The 25,234-nt window shown below is 32.2% G+C and overlaps 1 protein-coding gene across 1 annotated transcript in view; it reads left to right on the top strand.

Annotated features, from left to right (window-relative positions):
• Window positions 1-25,234, top strand: part of LOC149898607 (zwei Ig domain protein zig-8-like) — a 133,203-nt gene that overhangs the window by 74,319 nt on the left and 33,650 nt on the right. Inside the window, exon 2 of the mRNA XM_090115127.1 lies at window positions 20,885-21,036. Coding sequence (XP_089971253.1) covers window positions 20,934-21,036 — 103 coding nt within the window. The 5' untranslated portion in view covers window positions 20,885-20,933. The remainder of the gene's footprint in view (window positions 1-20,884; window positions 21,037-25,234) is intronic.

Genomic DNA, 25,234 nt, shown 5'->3' on the forward strand with positions numbered 1-25,234 from the left:
TTAAGCTATTGCATAGCTTGTATCGCGGGCCTTGAGCGTGGGGACCGAATCCAGAAATTCCGTAACGAAAAAACCTCACGCTCCCCACTCCGACGGGCACAGAGGTGTGGCTTGAAGGCATAGCATGCAATAGCTTTACCGCGGCAGTCCCCGAGTGCCACACATCTTTTTTATCACGTAGAAAACAAATAATCATTACAATCATAAACTGTTATTTACATGATTTTAATGAAAATAATTAATTATTAAAAAGTAAGTGAAAACTTTCTTATAACAAAATCTTTGCCAGTGAAATATCCCCGCCCGCATTGAAATTGCAGAATTCCTTATTTTCTACGTAAGTCCTGTTGCTTTTGCCGTATCTGCTTCAGCCGAGTTGTGACCCATGATGAAAAAAACAGCCTGTGTAGTAAAAATACAGTAATCGGATGATAAATAGTTTTTCCAACCCGTCGACTTGTTTTTGACTTATATCATAACAATCAAAATCCAAATCTTTCACTATTATAGGTATATTTACTCAGAAAGAAGAAAGAAATAATTTCAATCTAATATATACATTAATGCTCGTATTGTGGTCGCATATAGGGTAGATCTGAAAATCGACCAACACCTTTTTCATACCCCTATAAGGCCTAAGACCTAAATGATAAGAGTAATGCAGAACAACGTTTACCGAAACAGCTACCTAGCTTAAAAACAAAGTATCTGTATGCAAAATGTATGCGAAATTGATAAAAATACTGTTCCAAGTTAGGAACCTATATAGCAAGATTTTCCTCCTATCATTGCGTCGCTATCAAGGCTGGCGAATATAGGCCAACGCTTGTTTACAAGCATGGTGGCCGTATATCAAAATGTGCTGACTTCATCCTTCCTAACAAGTTGGATACATGATAATATATCAATGTATTATGTGAGACGGCACTTATTCTTGGTGAAAAATAACCGATTTCCATACAGGTTGAAATGAAATATAGGTTAGTGAATCAGGCTACTAAGGTTTAGAAATTGTCAAATAGAGAGAATGAAACTGCGTAGCTATAAGTTATTGTATTTTTATTAATGATTTCAAGTGAGCTTCAATAGAGAATATAAGAAAATGCGTATAAGCACAGACTAATAATAATATACTACGGTATAAGTTTCTGTACTTATGATAATAGTCATTTCAAAATATTATTGTGCTTATACAAAAGAATAAGAAGAAGCAGACGACACCGTTTGAATCGGTCATTTAATTATTTATATTCATCCGTGCGAAATTATAACTTTGCACACAGATAATTTTAACATTTTTTATATACTTTTATTCAAATACATAAGTAATATTTGTATGGGTAATATTTCCCACACTCACGTTAAACGTGAAATTCAAACTAACTAACAAAGCTGTTAAAACTTGTTTTTTAAACAAACATCCCTTTAGAAATTACAAAAGCAAATATTTTTAAATAGAAATAGTCCACGAAGTACTATAAAGCGTCAGGACAAAATAAATTTCGCACTATCAAATTCTAGCTAAAATTTTAGCGTAAATGTGAGCTAAAACAAAGAGTTAAACTTGACGTCAAATACAAACTGATACAAAGCAACTTTGTTAAATTTATAGTTTACAAGTTACGATACGACTAAACGACAAGATAATGTTCTAAAACACTATAAATGTTTACATAATATTCTATACAAAGTTTTTCTTTAACTCAAACATACTCACAACCATTATTAGGAATGCTCTTTATTTAATTTTGAAAGCATAATATTATAATAGTGTTATATGCATACAATATTGTTTAAAATGCTCATTAATAAACGAAGGAATAAAAGCCTGCCATATCCTTAAAGAGTAGCAAACAGTATCCTATCCATACATATTATTTTACATCTATATTATATTATGTAAGATAAAAAATAATTGTATCTATACATCTTTTCTCTCAATTTTCGACTTCAAATTACTAGTAGGAAGTACGATAACATACAATTACTAGCTACGTCTCATCTCATCATTACGATAATCGTATCGTGACCATCATTTATTATCGTTGGTTCTAAAAAGCACCATTACTAAAATCAGTCGATAATCCATTGTTTAGGGTCAAACCCAAAACTTTTGACAGATAACAAACTGCCCTTTTCACAACAAAAACATCATGAAAGCGTGTTGGGACGATTTATTAGAAAACATTATTCTGACCCTGGTTCTGTTAATAATATGTTGAAGTGGTTCAATTACTTAAGACCAATATATTACGTGTGGAACGTTTGTCAATATATATTATTGTTGGAATATATTACTGTATTGAAGTTAATTGATATTGAAAATAAAATTGGTTCCGGGAATTAATTAGAAACAATATTGTATCGAAAATGGTTTTAGTGAAAATATCTTAAGTTTTTTTTTTTCATTTATTTTTATTACAAATTTTCTAATATAAGCATTGAGCAATGATCATCTCATATTTTCCTAAAACAAATTACCTATGGAGTAAAAATAAGCTGTATAATATCTTTAAATAAGAAATGTAAGCACCTAACCATAGGAATTTACCTTAAACCTTTATGTTCAACTCAATTCAAACAAAGCCGGAGCAATATACTAGTATTACAAAATAACCCTTTTATGTACAACCTAGGCTCGAAATTTCTTTTACCCGTGGCACAATTACTTTACTGAAAATGAGAACAGGACAATTAAAATCACCGCGTTTTTGTCCTTTTAAATTCGTAATCTCTTTAGAAATGATATTCTTAAAGGACTAAAATCTTGTTAAAATTTCACCAAAATATAATACAATTTGGAAAAGTTTCATTAATGTCTACGTAAAATTTTTCTGACTATGTTTTATCTGAATGTTTTGCCTGTATTCATTTTATGCAGCCATTTCTGCCGCTAATACCGCCGCAATGACAAATAGCTTAAGTAAAAAGCAAACCAAGTTAAAAAAAACGCATTGATATTTTATTTCAAATCGAAGTACGCTTTAGATAACTGTAAGCTTTATCCCATTGTACCTAGTAGTAATTGTACACATTTTGTTGGGTTACGATCTGCTCGTGAAATTGATGTGGCAAGATCGTGACCTGTTATGTGAATTTAATTTAAATAAATACATAATAATGCAATTTACTTAAAATGAATTGCAGTTAATTCTGAATTAAAAAAATACTTCAATTAAAGAATAGGCCTAAGCTATATAAAATTCCTGGTTCAATCATTAATTTCGTTACCTGATTAACATTATATTATATACTTTATTTTAATTTCTATACAGTCTTAATAATAGGTACTTATACAAAATGTATGTAAGCACCTATTTACCTTTAATATAAGGAAGTCGAATAGCCATTTCTCAGAAAGTTCTTGTCCTCTTAGGGCCGACAATTTGTTTGAATAGTTCGGATATTTATTGACGTCTGACATATGTCAACAGAACCCCCCAATATAAGTTTTATCTATATTTGCTCAAGGACCAAATTGCTAGATAACTATAAGAATTTATAGGTTATAAAAGTGATGTAAATAATTTTACTAAGCTTAGTACCTACTTGTCACTAATACTAAGCCCTACTGTACAGATGGCAAGATAAGTGCTTAGCATTAGTCTTGATTAATAGTGCAAGTGAATATAAATCGATACTGTTTACTAAGGGACAAGTCGATACTTAACCAAAAAATTGGTTGTCTGTAAAGTCGATTTACTGACGATAGTTGAACGTGACAACGTCTTAAGGCCGATTATGCTTCTTTGTCGCTCGTTGCGCGCTCTCGCTTGCACTTCAAGGTTACATGGAACGCCTCAGAGCGAGGTAACGCCACATGAGTCATGTTTTTTCGTGCGTGCAGCCGGCTCTATCGAATTATAAGACGTTGTCACGTCAAAAATTGTTTCTTCCTGACCGTGTAAACAGCTTGACAAGTTAATTAGTGACAATTTTTACCTATAAGCGAAAACAAAGACCATTTCGAATTTCTGGCCACTAATACATTCTACTAGCTGCTACATGTAAACGGTTACTTCTCAATTGATTTGAATTTAGGGGCTTAGTTGTGTGACAAGCACTAAGCACTTAGTACTGTCACCTTTTGTAACTTGTACAAAGTAATGTAAATATTGTTATATTTATATGGTTTATTTCTTCAAATCTCAAATAATATTCCATTATTCCTAACGATTAATTAAGCTTCTCTTTCATAAAATGTTTATTATTTAATACCAAAAGACGCTCAAATGTCGCAACGTCATTAAAATCACTTCCTTGTATCTATCCTTTGCCGTAATATTCAATTTTCAGCAATAAATATTTGATTTCAAATTAATTAATGCGACAGACCTTGGTGAAAGCGCTTATTCAAAATGCTTGTCAGTGACGCTTAATTCTGTACATAATTTACTACAGCTGTAATTTCGTGTAATTTTTAAATAGTATGTAATCATTTAAAGACATACTGTGGTGGTTATAAAGAAAAAAGCACAGACGTATAGAACGATGCAGTTATGTACCTCTTACGAACGGTAAAATTGTTTCCAGTTATTTGAATAATAGAGGAAACTGATATGTCAAGAATTAAAATGATTAAATTTGTATAATGGCAACCAGTTTTGTTGGTTCAGTCCAGATTTTAACAGATTTTTAGAAATTAAAGATTAACGGATTTTAAACGTGGTTTATTCATTATTGTTATTATCTCCACGTTTCGCATACTTTGCAGCAAGTGTGGTCACGGGGAGCCACGATTAAAATCCGTTAAACTCGTTAAATTCTAAATGTATAATAGGTAAGTATCTACTTGCGTAAAATCAAACACAAGAAAATAAAGACAAAAAATGTGTGCGTATACTAGTGTACACACGTAAAAAGTGAAACTTCTTTATGACCTTTTTTTTTCAAAAAATAATTTACTATATGCAACTTTACAGAAATATTATGTACGTCGAACCACGCGTGGTAGGGATAAGAAAAAGATGGCGCGTAACGGAAAAATGTCACGCGTAACGAAAAATGTTACACTAAATTTTTTTCCAACCCCGATAAAGAAGTTTCACAAAATATATGGTACCAAAGATAGATTATAGTTTTCACTTCACACTGCAAAGAATAGAATGTCAATTAGGACAAACGGCACGAACGATCTTTTCGCTTAATTTTGATTAGCCACCAACCAGCAACCTGCAGGCAACTTTTTATTTCCGTACCGTGTGAGTAAAGCCTCGTGCTATTATAAACGTATCTTTTGTAAGAATGACACGTATGCAATTGATTCGCGCAATCCCGTCAAACCAAATATTCCTTATAGATATTCCACGTCAGAATTTCTCACATTGTTATATGAGGAAACAATTTCTCCAGCAAGATTTTCTCTTAACGCTGCAAGTTTGGAACAGTATTTTCAGGGGATTAAGATCTCTAAGTCTCTAGGTGTCGATACGTTGACTTTAAGCTCTTCAATAAATTTTACTTAACTGTTCCTTTGTAACTATTTAGCCTTGGTTGGGTGCGAAGTAGGAATCATGGAGAAATGCGATTTGTTATTGTTGCGTTTGTTCCGTTATTTGTTATTCTTTTAATTAATAAGCAGTTTATAGAATGAGCATATTGAAGTGAAACTTCTATATCGGGGTTGGAAAAAAATTTAGTGTAACATTTTTTCGTTACGCGTGACATTTTTCCGTTACGCGCCATCTTTTTCTTATCCCTACTTTTTCTTATCCCTCCTAGTATTTCTGTAAAGTTGCATATAGTAAATTATTTTTTGAAAAATAAGGTCATAAACCTACACTACTACACGCACACTTTTTTTTACTTATGTATTTAGTTTATACATTGTATGCATAATGTAGACACATTATGTTTTACGTCTAAGTTAATACATTGAATAATTAATACTATAGACTAATTATGTTTACTTTATCTGCAACTGTATGGGTTTTGATAAATAATTATTAACGTATCAATGTAATCTGCGTGGCAACAATTTAACTCAAGTGAAGTTGGTATTAATACAATGAGACATTGGTAATTCGCGCTTCATTTATCGCCATACTATCATTATCGACGATTAACACACAGTCCACAAACTTCATAGCATCTTATACATTACTAGGTAACTATACAATCTTTTTTTAACACCCAATTTGCAATATTTGTAATTGTGAAGTTTGTAACACGTCTGTTAATTTCTCTAATCTCTGATAGCCAATTGAACAAACTCGATCTTGAAGCAATGCATTGCTTTCTTCTTGGTGACAATCACGTTAAATGGTTGGAAGTGAAATTGCATAGAAAAATAATTAAGAGAATAGGAATTGTTACGTCACTGCAGTTGAGATTATGTTATCAATCTAAAAACATTTTTTTTTTATATATTCACTAAGAATTAACTACCGTGGTAGTATTTTGCTGTTTAAATTATATTAAATACTAGCTGCGCTTAGCGGTTTTACCCGCCTGGCTCCGCTCCTGTTGGTCTTAACGTAATGATATACACCCTTCCTTATATTCTATATAGCCTTCCTCGATGAATGGGCTATCCAAAACCGAAAGAATTTTTCAAATCGGACCAGTAGTTCTTGAGATTAGCGCGTTTAAACAAACGTTGGTATTTCTAATAAATAAATAAATAAACGAACAAACACACTCTTCACCTTTATAATATTATTAGTTTTTAACTTTTTAAATGATTAATAAATGAATGAATAAAATGAATTACGTTTTTAACCGTTCTTCTTTTTACTTATTTTCAATATTAGGTATATTATCTGTTGGTACCTAAAATACAGCTACATAAATATATTCTAGCACTCTTTTTAATTTAATTTTTATTCCTAGAAAACCAATTTTACTCAAGATTACCTTACCCATCCACCATCTTCTTCTAAGTATTTACAATCACTCCTGCGACTATTCGAAGAATCAATTTAAAATAATCTATTTGTACTTATCGTGAATAAATATCAAAACAGATTACGAGAATATACATTATTACTCAATAAATCCCTGGCCAACAAAAGAATATCTATTCTAAGTGAAGATTAATAAAAATAGTTTGAAAGTTTCAAAGTATTTTATTAGTTACCTTCGTATATTTTATTCTAAAGGTTCAGTATGTACTTTTACTTTGTACATTACACAAAAGTTGAGAAAGAACTGGAATATTAAGGAATTTTAAACGCATCTTACCTAAATTAAAAAAAAAATGTGTGCGTGTACTAGTGTACACACGTAAGAAGTGAAACTTTTTTATAACCTTATTTTTCAAAAAATAATTTACTATATGCAACTTTACAGAAATACGTCGAATCACGCGTGGTAGGGATAAGAAAAAGATGGCGCGTAACGGAAAAATGTCACGCGTAACGAAAAAATGTTACACTAAATTTTTTTCCAACCCCGATAAAGAAGTTTCACTTAAACAAAACAGATTAGACTTACAGCCATCTACAAATTATATTAAACTTCTAAACCTAAATTAATTTCTACTATCTCTATATTATTCAAGATATTTTACACTAGCCGCTTTTCCCAGCTTCGCCCGTTAAAGAGAATTGTTTTAAAGTGGTCAATAGTTTTTGAGTTTAATCATAACACACGAAAAATCATAATCTTCCTGTTTAAATACTCACTATTTAAGATAATACGGTTGTACATATTGCACGTAAAAAACAACATGATAAACAAATAAACAGCTAAAAGAGCAAAACCAATCGGTAAGTGCTCTGAATTCATACAACCCTTCATTACTGTTTAACAATTTGTTAACTTTCAGACCAAAAGGTTCGGTTATCACGAAAATTGTATAAAACAAGTGAATACAGCAAACTCTCTCGTTAACTTCCTGAATAATCCATTTTGTTTACGAGATTCGGTTCCATATGACGAGTAATTGTTATACTTTTAAAGTGGGTTTGATTTTTGGCTTTCATTTTTAATCTGGATTATTTTTTTGTTGAAATGAAGGTTGATTTATTTTTGTTTAAAGTAGGTTAATACCTGCTAATTCATTTTACGTTATTTCGATTTTTATTAATTTTAAAAGTTATTATATTTTTCTTGTAATTCGATTTTACGAGGATTCAAACCGTTTTTGATAATACAAATAATAATAACTTATTCTAACTTTCAAAAATAAGTCTAACACTAGGTACCTAGGTTTCTAGACAAAAACTTACATAAAATTCGAACTAAACAAAAATAAAAGTTTTATAAGTTTGTGTCGATAAATAGACAATTCCACGACCTTTTCTAGATAGAAAAAAAACTTATAGCCCATACGTCTTGTACGCAAATCGTTCATTTTAAATAGACAGTGAAAAATTACTGAGTCATGATTGATGAAACTGCCCGTTTAAAAACCGATCGGGATGCTTATATTTCTGTCATTATGTTACATTTGATGGATCGTTAGAACATGAAGGATTAGGTTAACAGTTTTGGTAAGAAGAATGCATGGTTTTTAACATTATTACATTCATACACTAAGTTTGTGCAATTGATTAAGAAAAAATATAGTAGCCGATATTATTGATAACTTAATAAACGTGACCACGCTCACTGCAAAGTGTGCGAAACTTCGGAATATACTATCTATAGATATATGACTATAATAACTTTCTAAACAATTCCCTAATTATAATAAAATATTAATAACTACAAAACAATTTTTTTTATTTCATCAAAATAAGAACCTTATTTGAACCTTAACCGTTGGGTTTTATATAACATATACAGCATTAAATAAATTACAAAATACTTTCTAGAAATGATTTCAAACCATACCTTTTACGGGCCGGTGGTAATAAGGCCGGACTATAAAACCTTTTTGTATGACCTCCAACCGCAAGCTAACGCCTCCACGAAAATTCATAATTCATAAATTAGAGTGTTACGGAATACAGTGAAGCCAGCCACCTATGAAATTTTCAACCTTCTTCAAAAAAGTGGGATCTTATTTCGACTGATTATTTTTAAGCTTTTTTTTTTTATTGGTAATAAGGTAATAATTGGTAATAAATTTTTAAGCTATTGCATAGCTTCTATCGCGGGCCTTGAGCACGGGGACCGAATCGAGAAATTCCGTAACGAAAAAACCTCACGCTCCCCACTCCGACGGGCTCGGAGGTGTGGCTTGAAGGCATGCTATGCAATAGCTTTACCGCGGCAGTCCCCGAGTGCCACACGTCTTTTTTTTTACTTTAAATTAGGTACCTGCTATGGTGTATCTATACGATAACGATGCGTGTACAAGTCAACTCTTATTAGCGGGTGGACAGATTCATTAATAATTTAATAGTTTATTAACTGAATGACGGACATATCAGCAGAAGTATGTATTATAATTGATAGGATTTTAATAAAGTGTAGGCCACGTTGAAAGCAGCCCACTTTTATTCACTCACGAGTGTTAAGTTATTCCATTCGTAACTTTTACTAACTAACGAAGAATATTATAAAGTAAAAATGTATTTTTTTTTTGCTTCAACATTTTATAATCAAATAGACTGAAATTAAACAATATACTACAATAATACAATGGCAAATTTTTATTTGTTCTTATAAATATAACCAAATCCTATAATATTCTCACTTGCAAATTTAATACGTAATTTAATAATAATTATTGGTTTAACCTAACACTTGAAACACTAATCAAGTGTGGTTACTAATTAATAAACCAATACCATTAGTGGGAATCATTTATACATACCAATAAAACTTTAATGCAATAATTAACTTAATTTGAAACCATTTATATAACAATACTGCAAAATAAACAATATTCATACATTTATTATTGAAATTATTGTAATATATTGCTTTCAAAGCTTAGAATTTTGTTTGTAAAGATATTAATGCGAAGAATTTTTGCAAAACGCGCTATAAATAGGAATTACTATATTTATACCGATAGAGAGTGAATAAAAATATAATTGTTACACTAATTTCCTGGCCACTTGGTTCTTCTGCTTATTTTTGTGTACGCTTACAATATTTTATCATATAAATTAATATATTGGTAGGTACCTATTACTTAATATTATAAAGCTAAGGAATTTGTTTGTTTGATTACTTGAACGCAATATAATACAATAACCTCAGGAACCACTTCACTGATTTGAAAAATTATTTCACTGACACAAAGAAAAACCCACATAGTGCCCGTTTTCGTGGGATTTCCGGGATTAAACCTATCCTATGTGTTAATCTAAGATACCCTCTATATATGTGCTAAATTTCATTGTAATCGGTTTAGTAGTATTCGCGTGAAAGAGTAACAAACATACCACACACATACATACATCCTCACAAACTTTCGCATTTATAATATTAGTTGGAGACGTGTCTTTTACATCGCTGCTAAACTATAACCTTCTTGAAAAAGCTGTATCAGAGACACGTAATTTTCCCGTTCACACGACGTCTTCCAAATCGAACTCACACCGCCAAATTCAATAGCCATCCACATCAGCAATATTTACATCTAAAACGCATCAGATCGCTCCAACTTATGGTAATTCGTACGTGACGTAAACATTCCAATTCGCGACTGCAAAAGATATTCCCTTTCCATTACCCATTTCATCCGGTCATAAAAGCTGAGATGAAAAGAAAGTAGGCAATGGAAAGGCGTTAAGTTTAAAATATATTTCGGACGGGGAATTTTAGAAATATCTATTCAGTTCACTGTCGATTTATTCCGAGTAATTGTTTGAGCTTCCTTCTCGGAATGGTTTGGATGATGTCTGCGTTGAAATGGCTTGGATTTTCGTTTTTTTTTATGTATAAGGGTTTTGTTACGAAGTGATGAACATTGTATTGTTCAATATAGGCTTGTAGTGTTCATTAATTTGCATTCAGGGAGTATAATATATAGTGAGTTATGTTATCGATTTGTTGTAAATACTCAGTTGATTTGTAGAAAAATTGCTATTTTTCTCACAACCCACCGAGAAACCTAGGCTTCTTGCTTTTACAGTTGAGTATTCCTTATTTTTACGAACAGAAAAAAGGCATTGTATTTAATGTAGGCAAACAATATGCATTGTTTGTTTTTATATATATTTTATATATTACAACATAAGCAAAACATTCTTGTTTATGCCTTAAAGTCATATTTACTTACATTTTCCAACCAAAACTGAATAAATAATTCATCAAGCCCCGTAAGATCACTACAAGAACACTAATAAAATAAGCAGAGTTATGCTTGCAACATTTCATTCGATGCAAAATCCTTACAAATCTCTATTTTCCTATGAATCCCCGATAGCCCCGGTATATTATTTAAAATGTTAAAATTCCTAACACATATTGTTTGTGATTTATTATATAAAAACATTAAACAGGTGTGAACAACTTTTGTTAAACTTATCAGACAGTGTTGATGATCAAAACCCTAAATAACCGTATTTATTTTAGTTATTTTCGTAAAATATAAGTATCCTAAATATTTAATCCTATTTACAAAGGAATAATTAACCTAGTGTTAACAACAGAGACACTAGAAAATTAAATTCACATTACATTTTTAACAGCTACATCATAACACCCATAATATGAAAGGCATACAAAAATTCCTTTCAAAAATTTTCACTATGAATTAAAAGAAAACACCCCTTTTATTTCTTCATATACAACAACGATAAAGACTTTACTTGCAAAAACATTTACATTTGCTTTAAATTTTTACAATCTGCAAAATTAACTGCTAAAATGTTCTGCATCATAAATAGTTTGGACGAGAGCCTCAAACCAATTTGGAAGGCTTCCAAATATGACTTAATACCACAAAGTACGCAATACACATGTTACTAAGAAGCTAAGGCAAATAACGCTCAAACTATTTGCATTCCGCTTTTCAGTGGACCTATTGTTTATAGTTTCATATTGAATATGCCTTTTTAGGTCTTCGTGAATGGTAATAACAACTATAATCCTATGAATTGATGTCGAAGTATGGTTTCATAATATACAAGTGTGGAACTGCCCAGTAATACTCACTGGAATCAAACAGTCTGCTAGTTGAGTAAAGTCTAACTTCCTAAGTATGTACTAGACGAAATATTATGTGAAAATCGGTATGTAAAACATATGAATAAGCTAAAATACGAACTTAGAAATAGATGCCGGATGCCGTACAAAATCAAATGATCAAATTTACCCCGGCAATTGTCGGAAAATAAAAATAAATTCCGACTTTGTGGACCACCATTTTTGTTCGGCATCTTTGTCATAGGTACTATTTCAATACTGCTTATCCATTATTCCGCAACGCCGCGGCCGTGAAAAAATCATGGAGACAAGGGGAAAAAATCTATACCTGTACTTATTATTTTATGCTCTTATATCGTTCTAGATAGGTCACCTGGTGGTTCAAATGACCCATAACTTTTTCAACATGGGCCTGTAGTCTAGTAATCTCAGATTTGAATATGGAAAATATCAAAGTTCCCCGGCTTCGCCCGTGGTACATGTTTACGTTTTCTCTACATAAGAACCATCCTCGTACTTCGAGGAATATAATAAAAAAAGAATTATCGAAATCGGTTCAGCCGTTCTCGAGTTATGCGCTTACCAACACATTTTGCGATTCATTTTTATATATAAGAAGATTATTAAAGCCATAAAATGCGCAATGTTTTGTCTGCTGCTGAGAGCGTCGTAAGCTCATCATACATTATGCTTCGAAGCATCCGAGCTTTTCAGTTTTTAATTTATAATTATACTACATAAATTTAATGCGGATTTTTAAGCAAATATTTTTAACAAATAGGGAAAGCGGTAACTCTGAAGTCTTTGTACACTTAATTAATATTACATTTTGTAATGCACGAAGTCAAATGAAATACAAATAGTAGTAATAACAACATGCACTGTTTAAAGTTCGATTAGATGATTAATTTCATATTTTCAAGATTTTAAAGCTAATTTAAATCGCTATAGATACCTCAAAACCAATATATAACATGCAAAACCTCGCAACAGCTAAGACAAGTACAAGACCCCCGAATTTTAAACTATATTACTAGTTTTCTCCCCGCGGTTTCGCCCGCGTTTTCAAAGAAAAACCCGCATATTTGATAAAGTAAGATCTAAGATTACAGGGTCGGGAATTTATCGCGCAAATCCTTGCGGGATAAAAAGTACCCTATGTCACATACTGGGTCTTCAGCTACCTACATAGTAAATTTCATTGAAATCGGTTCAGTAGTATTTTCGTGAACAAACATCCATCCATTCTCACAAACTTTCGCATTTACTCGTATGTATGTATAATATTAGTAGGATTACCGTAATCAATGTATTTTACGAGACTTAACCCTAAAGAGTAGAAAAACGTCTCTAAAAATAACCCAACATTTTATTCACGATTAACTTGTGAGGCTTAGCTTAACAAAGCCACTTTGACTTATATACTTTTGGTATTAGTCATGTAATGGATAGTGGATTTAAAGTTCGTTATTTTAAAGTCGCTTTTAGATTAATGTAGCGTGGTATTACTATTTTGCAGCGCTTTTTCGTTGAACTGATTGTGTGGTGTATGTAATGATAATTATGTATTTTCATACGTAGTAACTAATTACTGTATTAAACAGTCGACAAATATCTAAGGAACACTATTAAAAGTTCTAGGCTTTAGGTTTACTAATGCTAATTTTATACGATACAATAAAACTATGTATTTCTAAAATATCTGACATTAATATTTCGTAGCTAATGTTCATAAAATATGTTCTATTTTGGGCCGATTTTTCAATGCTTGGATAAAACTTATTCGTTGAATCTTAATCTTAATATACTATTATTAAGGCGAAAGTTTGTATGGATGTATGGATGTATGGATGTTTGTTACTCTTTCACGTAAAAACTACTGAACCGATTACAATTAAATTTAGCACACATATAGAGGGTAACTTGGATTAACACATAGGATAGGTTTTATCCCGGAAATCCCACGGGAACGGGAACTATGCGGGTTTTCCTTTGAAAACGCGGGCGAAGCTGCGGGCGGAAATCTAGTAATGTATAAAACTACCATTTTAAAAACGTATTCTAATTGCCCGTATTTGACAGTTTATGTGACATTTTAATATTATCGTGTAATACTTTATTGGACGGATAAGTTTTATACAAGCATTGAAAAATCGGCCCTTAGTATAAAGTACTACTATTTTTGTAGTATTAATTCTCCAGTAAATCCGTTACTCTATCAGATGCCAAATAAAGTAAATACATAAATAATCCATAATTTATCATACAAATAAATCGAATACAACGTTAATATACCGGATCCTATATTTCCCAGCACAAACGACTCCTGACACATAATGTTTTACGTTTTTCGTAAATTATTCCTTTTTATGGATACCTTGTTTTTATTGCGTTTCGTATTATTTTATTACAATGGAGAATTGCTTTGATAGTTCTTTCGGAAGTCTTGTTAGGCTTTTGTATGGGGTATCAAAAGCCTATTATAAACGATTTACCTTTTATTTACTTGTGTAGGTATTCGCATAACTCCATATAATTATTCTAGTTACCTACCATTCCGCGCGTGTTTTTGCTTGTGTGCACTTAACGAAGGCATCTCGTAACAGCTATACATTACTAACATCATCTTTTTGACTCACATCAAGTATATTTTTGGTATCAAAAAGTGGTCTTCTTAACCCGTGACGCGTCCGGCGCTCAGCCGGCACCGATCCCGATAGTGTCAAGGGAGTTCACGAAATCTAGCTTTTTTATGACTACCGAGTTTGAAAATTTTATTTACCCTATTGTTCTATAATTATATGCCATGTATGATATATTTTTGGAAAGAGGAAGAAACTAGTTATAGCATAAAAATGTAATCATGACGATATATTTTTTCTATAAAATTATAAAAAATTGATTTTCTTTTGTTTTAATTTTAATTGCTTACATACTAACACTTACATGATAATGCTGAGTCATCAAATGATCATATTCACGTTTTCATATCACTACACGATTGCCAAATACATTCACTTATATTTTCACACATTTAACACAACGTATTTCACTATGAATAATAACAAATCTCCATTATTCACAAACAAGAAAAAAAGCGCCATTTTGCGTCTTCCGCACTGAAAAGTTGAGACACTTTTTCACTGAGTATTCTTCAAATATCCCTAAAACCAATATCATAAACGTATTCTACGTAAAATTTCCAGTAATATACGTCTCAATTATCACTCATCTAATTATTCCTCTCGGCATAATTCACAATCCAAATATTCGTTGAACAAGACAAATGTCACAAACTATGGCCGATGACGCAACTCAATCAATGATTCACTTTTTTTTTTATTTTGTGGTTTTAGTCTTTATTGCCAGCGTCGGAGTCGTACCGATTCGAATTAAAAATGTATAAGGCATAGACAAATATTTTTTATACTGGAAACATTCACTTGTAAGCAGCTACAGGTGACCTTCAAAGTCATTGGCCGCGTTATGAACAGTCGTTGTTACACAGGACGCTACAGTACAGTTTTAGTTATGAGCAACCGCCTGTTCATAGGACGCGTCACGGGTTAATATTTAAAAATTTCATGAAAATTGATTCAATGGTTTAATCATGAAAGCTTAACAAACAGACAGAATAACTTTCTCACCATTAACTTGGTATTATAACGTCTAAAACATTCGAAAACATTCCAAAACGAAACAACAAACAGCGCAATTTGTACACAAAAGATAAAGATTCACCTAATAATGCAAATTAACTAATTCCTTATCCCGTTACGTAATTTTTATTACGCAAACTCAATTTCGGCAATTGAATAAAGGAAAACGTTTTTGAGGTTAACGTTTTGGCTAATTTTCTTTGAAGGTCTTTTGCAGTTCCTTCTCATCAATATGAGGTTTTCTTGTAAAAATCAGATACTAATAAACCGATTACAACGAAATTTGGTATGTAGGTAGCTGAAGACCCAGAATAAGACAGTGGCTAGTTTTATCCCGGAAATCCTACAGAAACGGGAACTATGCGGGTTTTCCTTTGAAAACGCAGGTGAATCCGCGGGCGGAAATCTAGTTTGTTATAAACATTTGGTTTTTGATTAAGACATTTGTTTCTGACGTGGACATTACCTAATAATGACTAGATGTAATTCAGGAATAATATACCTAGTTTATTCGTTATTAGTCTGATATAACATATTTTGTTTCTGACCTCGATACCGATACCGATACCATATGGTCTGGAATTGATTGAATTTTAATTCAGGATGGATAATGAGATAGCACTTTCAATAATCGATTAAGAAAGTCTTTGAGTTTATCCAATGCAAACAGAGAACTAGTTCTTTCCTATACAATGTTAGTATTAGTTTCGATGAATATGCTTTGTTTGAGTATCATAGCCAAAGTATATAAACTATCTTAACTCTTAATACTATTATAAAGGCGAAAGTTTGTATGGATGTATGGATGTATGGATGTTTGTTACTCTTTCAAGTAAAAACTACTGAACCGATTACAATGAAATTTAGCACACATATAGAGGGTAACTTGGATTAACACATAGGATAGGTTTTATCCCGGAAATCCCACGGGAACGGGAACTATGCGGGTTTTCCTTTGAAAACGCGGGCGAAGTCACGGGCGGAAATCTAGTCAACAATATACCTAGCCACTAGTAATAGATATATTATTATGACGACGACAATATAAGAGAATTGCTACATCTTTCTTATATATAAAAATGAATCGCAAAATGAACGGGTGGACCGATTTCGATAATTATTTTTTTATTATATTCCTTGAAGTACGAGGATGGTTCTTATGTAGAGAAAACGTAAACATGTACCACGGGTGAAGCCGGGGCGGACCGCTAGTCTTATATCTTATATATAAAAATGAATCGCAAAATGTGTTGGTAAGCGCATAACTCGAGAACGGCTGAACCGATTTCGATAATTCTTTTTTTATTATATTCCTTGAAGTACGAGGATGGTTTTTATGTAGAGAAAACGTAAATATGTACCACGGGCGAAGCCGGGGCGGACCGCTAGTTTATATATAAAAATGAATCGCAAATGTGTTGGTAAGCGCATAACTCGAGAACGGCTGAACCGATTTCGATACTTCTTTTTTTATTATATTCCTTGAAGTACGAGGATGGTTCTTATGTAGAGAAAACGTAAACATGTACCACGGGCGAAGCTGGGGCGGACCGCTAGTCTATAATATAAAAATCTTCTTCTTATATATAAAAATGAATCGCAAAATGTGTTGGTAAGCGCATAACTCGAGAACGGCTGAACCGATTTCGATAATTCTTTTTTTATTATATTCCTTGAAGTACGAGGATGGTTCTTATGCAGAGAAAACGTAAACATGTACCACGGGCGAAGCCGGGGCGGACCGCTAGTCTTATATATAAAAATGAATCGCAAAATGTGTTGGTAAGCGCATAACTCGAGAACGGCTGACCGATTTCGATAATTCTTATTTTATTATATTCCTTGAAGTACGAGGATGGTTCTTATGTAGAGAAAACGTAAACATGTACCACGGGCGAAGCCGGGGCGGACCGCTAGTATTATATGTAATCATCAGCTGGATATGTACTATATACATCAATAGATGGATATAACGTTTTAGCATGTTTGTATAGTGTTGATCAGTAACGAGGTCATCTAAGTCTAGACACTAATAATTAAGTAAATAGTTTCTTACAAACAACTTCTTATAATGATGAACTGTTAAAATTATTACGACGAGAAGTTTAGTGGAATTATTAGACTGTCATTCTGCTCATTATTGTCTCTATACAATTAGTTGACAAGCAAACGATAACCCTTTTGATTGAAAGCCGTAATTACCAAAGCAAACGCTAATTACGACTTGATCAAACTCTATTATTATAGTGACCTTGTTTAACAATTACGAACACCTCTTGAATAACCGTCCTGGGAAGTTTCAAACTCGAAATTTGGTTAAGATTTCGCGATTAAAATACTTATTATATTGTAACTTGAAGGCTGTTTTAATAAATGACCGTTCTTAATTTCACTTTTAAAGTATCTCCGTTTCATTAGAAGGGGTTGGATGAAAATGTGGCAATTTTGACTAGTAGATCATAAATCATTTGGGTGTTTAAGAAATTTTGGCTTTTTTTATAATAAGGTGAAATATTTTGGATATTATTATAGCATTACAGTTAATAGTGCTCTTGACCGAATTTCGGCTATAGTGGTCTATCTTGACTAAGACTAGTCAATCTCGCAGCGGAAATTATATTATTATGCACAAATATGAACAAAATACAAACATATACCTTAACTATGATTAAATCAAACAAAATCGCATATTAAACTCTTGGCAAAACAATTATGTTACAACTTACAACTAATGGTAGAATTATTAAGTAAAAATAGTTATCTCAACCTTCGCTTTCTTTAATAATACAAGTCCTAAATATGATGTATGTATAGCTTTGTAACTTCGTATGTACATAGCCTTATTAGTAAAACCAATCCCATTTGAGTGCAGGTGCCATAAACAGCAATTTGGTTATAAGATGCATAGGTACTGCAGTGACGCAGCAAACTTATTCTCATATTATATTGAAACTAGCTGTCCCGGCAAGCGTTGTTCTGCATCTCTTTTCAGATAGGGACATGAAAAATAAATGTTATTCCATTCATCAGAAATCACTTTTGAAAAGTAGGACGTATAGACTACAGGCCCGTGTTGAAAAAATTATGGGTCATTTGACCCACCACCTGACCTATCTAGAATGATATAAGAGCATAAAATAATAAGATTCAGCACTATGACGTCACTTGTAAGCTGTCCACCTGAGTGCAGATGAGAATTCGAAGGTTCAGGTAGAGATTTTCTCCCCTTGTCTCCATGATTTTTGTACGGCGTTGCGGAATAATTGATTAAAAGTAGTATAGAAATAGTATGACACAGATGCCGTACAAAATTAAATGACCAAATTTACCCCGGCAACTGTCGAAAAATAAAAATAAATTCTGACTTTGTGGACCACCATTTTTGTACGGCATCTGTGTCATACTATTTCTATACTGCTTTTTAGCCATTATTCCGCAACGCCGTACAAAAATCATGGAGACAAGGGGAGAAAATCTCTACCTGAACCTTCGAATTCTCATCTGCACTCAGGTGGACAGCTTACAAGTGACGTCATAGTGCTGAATCTTATTATTTTATGCTCTTATATCATTCTAGATAGGTCAGGTGGTGGGTCAAATTACCCATAATTTTTTCAACATGGGCCTGTAGTCTAGTATATAAAACATTTTGGCATATTTTACCTTCGTAAAATAAAATATTAATATTAAATTGTTTCAAAACTAATAAGTAAAGCAAGATGAGATGATGGAATTACATCTCTCTTTAAATTATCTGAGCTACATCACTGCCTCGTATTATCAAAATCCGTTAAGTCATTTTTGCGCGAAATAGTACCTAACAAACATCTTCACAAGCTGATGTATTTATATTAGTAGGATTTTTCTATCTGTCCTACAAATTCCAACCAAACTGTTTAAAATACTTTAAATGGGTATTATTCTTCTTTTCGTACTCATCTTTCATAAATGCACTATTATCAATGATTTTGTTTTCCTAAACGCTGACTTTTTAATATTGTTGTTAACAAATATTTGCCGTTGCTAATCACTTCAGAATTTTATGTTCGTAAATTTTTTTTGACAGTGAAGGATCGGTCATCTTTTTTATAATTAACGACTTAAACTTTCAATGGTTCCGCTTTGTATCTATTAATAATATTACCCAAAACATTCACAAATTCAAATAATTGAACATCACACGCTAAAATAATAATACAGTGTATAATTCTACATGAAATCAAACAAACTGCGAAACTACAAATCCTAAAGATTCCACAAGAATATAACTTATCTATTATATCAGATCGTATCTAAGAAATTACTCTAGAAAAAGAGAAAGCGAGAGCCTTACTCCATGACGTGACTGTATTGCCATGACGCGGCCTTGAAATTTTACTCTCAACGCGCCTTAAGAAGTTTCACTTTACTACAAATCTTAAAGTTTTCGCGAAACTATAACGTATCAATGATATCAGATACTATCTAACTTTATGTTGAAAAAAAAACCGTATCAAACACAGATGACAATTAATTAATTTCCCTGCCTCAATAAAACGTCACAGTTGCTATCTACTACATCAAAATACGCTTTCAACACCGTAAAGAATCTCAAAAGACATTAAAACTTGCCCGTTATATCCAAAGCCTTAATGGGCGAAAACTTTAACACGCTTTGTAAACCTACTAATTGAGAAGTTTCTGGAAAAAATTTCGAGAAGATTCGAAACAGTATCGTAAAAGGAAATGAAAGGATCGGCGCGAGTTAAAACGAGTTTGTTTTTTGGCAACATCATCCCTGTTATTACATAGTATCTATGATCTTATATTTTGGTTGCGTAATATTCTGGATAGCGGGTTTAACGACTATGGGCGTTGTGATACAGTTTCTTTCACATTGGATTGTGAGAAAAATAGTGTGGATCTTCGACCAATGGTTTGATTATACTATTCCGTATATTATGTTATTATGTTCTGTAGAGACTAGATAAATGACGAACATACATTTCTGGTGGTACTGTCATACGTGGTGGATAATTGGTATTTATTGTTTTAAACGAAACGAAAACGTCATCAAGAGAAAATTCCTACAAACGATCATACTATATTAATACAATAGCCTACTTACAAATACGTGTCTGAATATTATAATATCTAGGAGGCTAGAGCGTGACGTATACAACTTTTTACCGCGGTGAACTTTTTACATTCCTATGGGAATTTGATTATTGATATAGATTAAATTTTCCTTTCAGACAATGCATCGAACGCAGTTATATATCGAATGGATGAGACGGGGCTAGCATGGCGCTGATAAAGAGAGAGATGCCCGCTCACGTCATCAGCCGCCTCAAGATTAGTGTCCTCATCATCATTGTGACGCTCCTGGGACTTAATAAAAGCCAAGGTAAGAACTCAAAATTAGCTAAGTTGTTTCTAGGGCATTGCTGCCTTAAATAAATATTTTTTTAGTTATATTAAGTCGAACTCAAACTTATGAAATTTTAAATAGTGCATAGCATGGTCTGAAAACAATAGCATAACTTTTTTTATGGTTTAAATAATGTAAATCATAAACAAGTGATGCTCTCTTTTGATTGTAAACGGCCACATTCGTATTCATCTTTAAAACTTACAAGTTTTAATCCAAGGTAATAATCAGGAAAAGTATTTTTTTACAATAAAACTTTATTTAAATAATGTTCGTGCAATCTTTTTTACGGCACTTTTTTCTTTGAAGAAGAAATATCTCGTAGGAGAGATATTTATAAAGCATTCCTCATGTATTTTTATAGAACTGAGGGCAAAATGGTTTCATACATCTATAAGTAACATTATTGGAATATCATTGTATGAAAAAACTTCTTTAGCTCTTAAATTTTATTTATTACGATATTTAAGAATATTTTATACGCTTTTAAAGGAATTAAGGACTTTAAATAAGTGGTTATTAAAAAGAGACCTAATCCGCTGAAAATAAATGTGTATGTATCATACAAATATACCTAATATTATATTGATTATATTCTAGCAAAAGTTCTGCGAAACGATTTGACCAAATTTTATGAAGTTTTTTCTGTATATTATTCGGCAGTTCTGAGAATAGCAATGTATATTTGATACCGCTAGGCATAAAAACGTTTAGGTCAACATCACAAAGTTAATAATATTTCAAACAAATATTGACATTTCTAAACGTCCATACATTCAATTTATACGTGTTTATTTACGTTCACTAATTCCTTGAAACCTTGTTTAGTTTATAAACTAATACTACGATAGATAAATATGCTTATTTGTAAATGTTAGCCAATTCCTTGAATCTGTCAGTGATCTGTTTCTGATCTTTCTGACTCGGAACTGTTTATTTTATTTGACAGAAAACTGCTATAAATCGAGACATATTATTAGATTTTATATTTTCAATGTCTAAACTTACATCACCTATGTATAAATGTAATTCAATACTTTGTAATTTTACAGTGATATGTTTATTTTTCATAGGTATCAATAAATTTTAACCAATTCTTTGAAACTTCTCACTGACCTACTTATTTTATTTGACCGACAAATTCTATAAATCAACACATATTAAACCGAATTACCGATTGTAATTACTTTAATTAACATCACTATAAATATTTAATTACCGACAAATTCTATTGACATAAATCAACACATGATATCATGGTGACGCGGTTGGCGCAGTGGTAAAGTAACTGCCTACTGAGCCGACGGTCCCGGGTTCGATCCCTGGTCAGGGCAAATATTTGTGTGATGAACTCAATTATTTGTTCTTGGGTCTGGGTGTTACTATCTATATATGTATTTATAATATTATATTTATCGTCGCCTAGTACCCACAACACAAGCCTTAATTGAGCTTACTGTGGGACTAGGTTGATTTGTGTAATAATGTCCTATAATATTTATTTATTTATTTATAATTATTAAACCGAAAACTTACACTATTACTTGTGGATTAAAGTAGCATACGAATCTATAAATTATAGACCTTGTTTATTTGACCGACAAATTCCATAAATCATCATCATCAATACAATAATATATAAAACCGAAAACTTACATCACTTAGAAATGAACATGCGTGTATACTTATCTATTAATTATAGCCAGTTCCTTGAAGCATCTCACTGATCTTATTCTATCTGACCGACAAATTCTATAAATCAACACAATATATTAAACCGACCCTGCGATTGTCACTACCGTACGTTGTACCTATTCAATTTGGATCCCTTTTCGGACCCTGATCGTGTTTGTGACGCTGACCTTTAGCAATTTGGGTACCAATTTATATAGGGCTAATTACATGGTTTCGACAGGTATTGGTTATCTTGGGTTATGTAATAGGAAAGTTCAAAAGTGTCTTGGTTGAATTTCTGGGTTGTATATGCCTATTTAAATATAGATGTTAGTGGGTTGTATTATGTTTGTTTATGTCTGTGCGTAGTTAAATATAGACGTTAGTTGTTAGTAGGACTTCACTTATATTGTTTTTATTTAATTTGTGTGAAATTTCAATTTTCTGTCAAATTAAATATATTATTACCACGGGGAAAATTGTGATCATACAACGGCCTAATTCGTGTATTAAACCGATTCAATACATAGGTATTATTTTACGTATATAATCATTTCAAAGCTAATACGTTTGTACATACTTATTTTATGTACATGTTGATACATAATATGTATAACACGTATTAAACTTGTATCTACAGGAGATTACAAATTCGATTGGAAATTATATTAACTTTGCTACGCGAATTTCGCACTAACCGAAAAAGAAATTAACTCCAAATTAGCATCGCAAAAGAAGCCTTTAATTAAATCTACTTTTACATCTATATAATTGCTACGTGTTTAGTAGATTCAGGCGGGTTACGTCTTATAGCAGTAGGTACTATTTCCAGAGTAGGAAAGTGATGGGGCTATACGACTTATATAGCGCTGTCCCTTTTCCACGCTGGAATTAATACTGTTGTAAGATATAATGGTATAGAGGCGTTAGTATTCCAAGGTGTTGATTGGGTGCTATTCAGATATTGCAACGTTCAATTACTAAATTCCATTTGGAGAATTCGTTATGGCTGATTTTCTCGATGCATCAAAAGGTTTTTCGGTGATGAATGAAAATTTGTGCTTTTGACAGCTCGTGGTATATTTTTCTGGAGAAAAAAATTGGTTGAGTTTTTAAATTGAATATCAGAAAATTTCTGTTAAATTCAAAATGACAGCAAGTAATATATGTAATATATGTAATTTTGCCCATCAACTATTTGCTTAGAAGTTCGTAAAAAGCGCAATTCATTTCCATTTAGTGTTTATTTAAAATCAATTTTCATCAAGACTTTAGTAGTTTATACTCGATGTTTATAAAAATTGACGGAATTTATCTAAATTACTAAAATATATAAATTAAATTTGCTATTGATATCTCGAGAACAGCTGAAGCGATTTGGTTAATATTATTAATTTATAATATTCCTTTAAGTACCAGGATGGTTCTTATGGAGAGAAAATGTATTTACATGTACCACGGGTGAAGCCGGGGCGGACCGGCTAATAGTCATAAAACATTTTCTAAACTACAAAATCCAGTACCTAAATACAGACAATTATTACGCAGGAACGCACTAAAAATACTATCAAGCGTTGCACACCACAATAACGCTATCAAAACTCATGAACCGAAATGAACAATCAAAATTATCTAGCCAAAACATTGATTTGCTAAACAAACACCATTATTCTAATTGCGATCACATAACTTCAATTAGTGCTGGCATCGGTTCAGGAATAGGCAATTACGATCTTTTTACGACCACATCCACTTAACTGCAAATGCGAAATACTTGAATATTAGTTAGCAGTGATATAGCTTGTCTGCTTTAGAATACATTATACTCAGGGCTTAAGTAGCAGCCTATAAATGTGCTATTTAGTACCGAGATACTCTGCCAAATTTCGCCGAATTTATATGTCAACCCTACTGTTTCGTAATACTTTGAAATTTGAATGTAGACTTGCAAATTTAATGATAGTTAGAGAATGAAGGAAATCACGACGGAATAAAGTAATAATATTTCTTTATTACTCGTGTTATTTCTCTTGAGAAAAAATAAATACGTGACCGGTATAAATAAGGTGGGCAATAATTGTCTTGAACCCGTTTTCTTTCTATAACTTATTCGGGAAAGACCGTCAGCAAGGGAATCCATATTTATTATTTATATTAAAACGCTTATGTCTGTTTATATATCTGTGTAATATTCTTTCACGGATGTGGTTTAATCGTAACGATTTGGATAAATATAGATGAACTTCATTTTACGTGGCAGAACTAATACAATTATACATAATATGTATATAGTTTTTAATTAAGTTACATATAAGACTAGCTGCGCTCCGTGGTTTCACCCGTGTGGCTCCGCTCCTGTTGGTCTTATAGCGTAATGATAGCCTATAGCCTTCCTCGATAAATGGGCTATCCAACACCGAAAGAATTTTTCAAATCGGACCAGTAGTTCTTGAGATTAGCGCGTTCAAAAAACTCGAGATTTTCCAGCCTACTTGACCTA

Source organism: Colias eurytheme, chromosome 22 (genome assembly GCF_061535395.1).
Source record: "Colias eurytheme isolate Ceu_HAF_F1 chromosome 22, ilColEury1 Martin Lab GWU primary, whole genome shotgun sequence".
Lineage (NCBI taxonomy): Eukaryota > Metazoa > Arthropoda > Insecta > Lepidoptera > Pieridae > Colias > Colias eurytheme.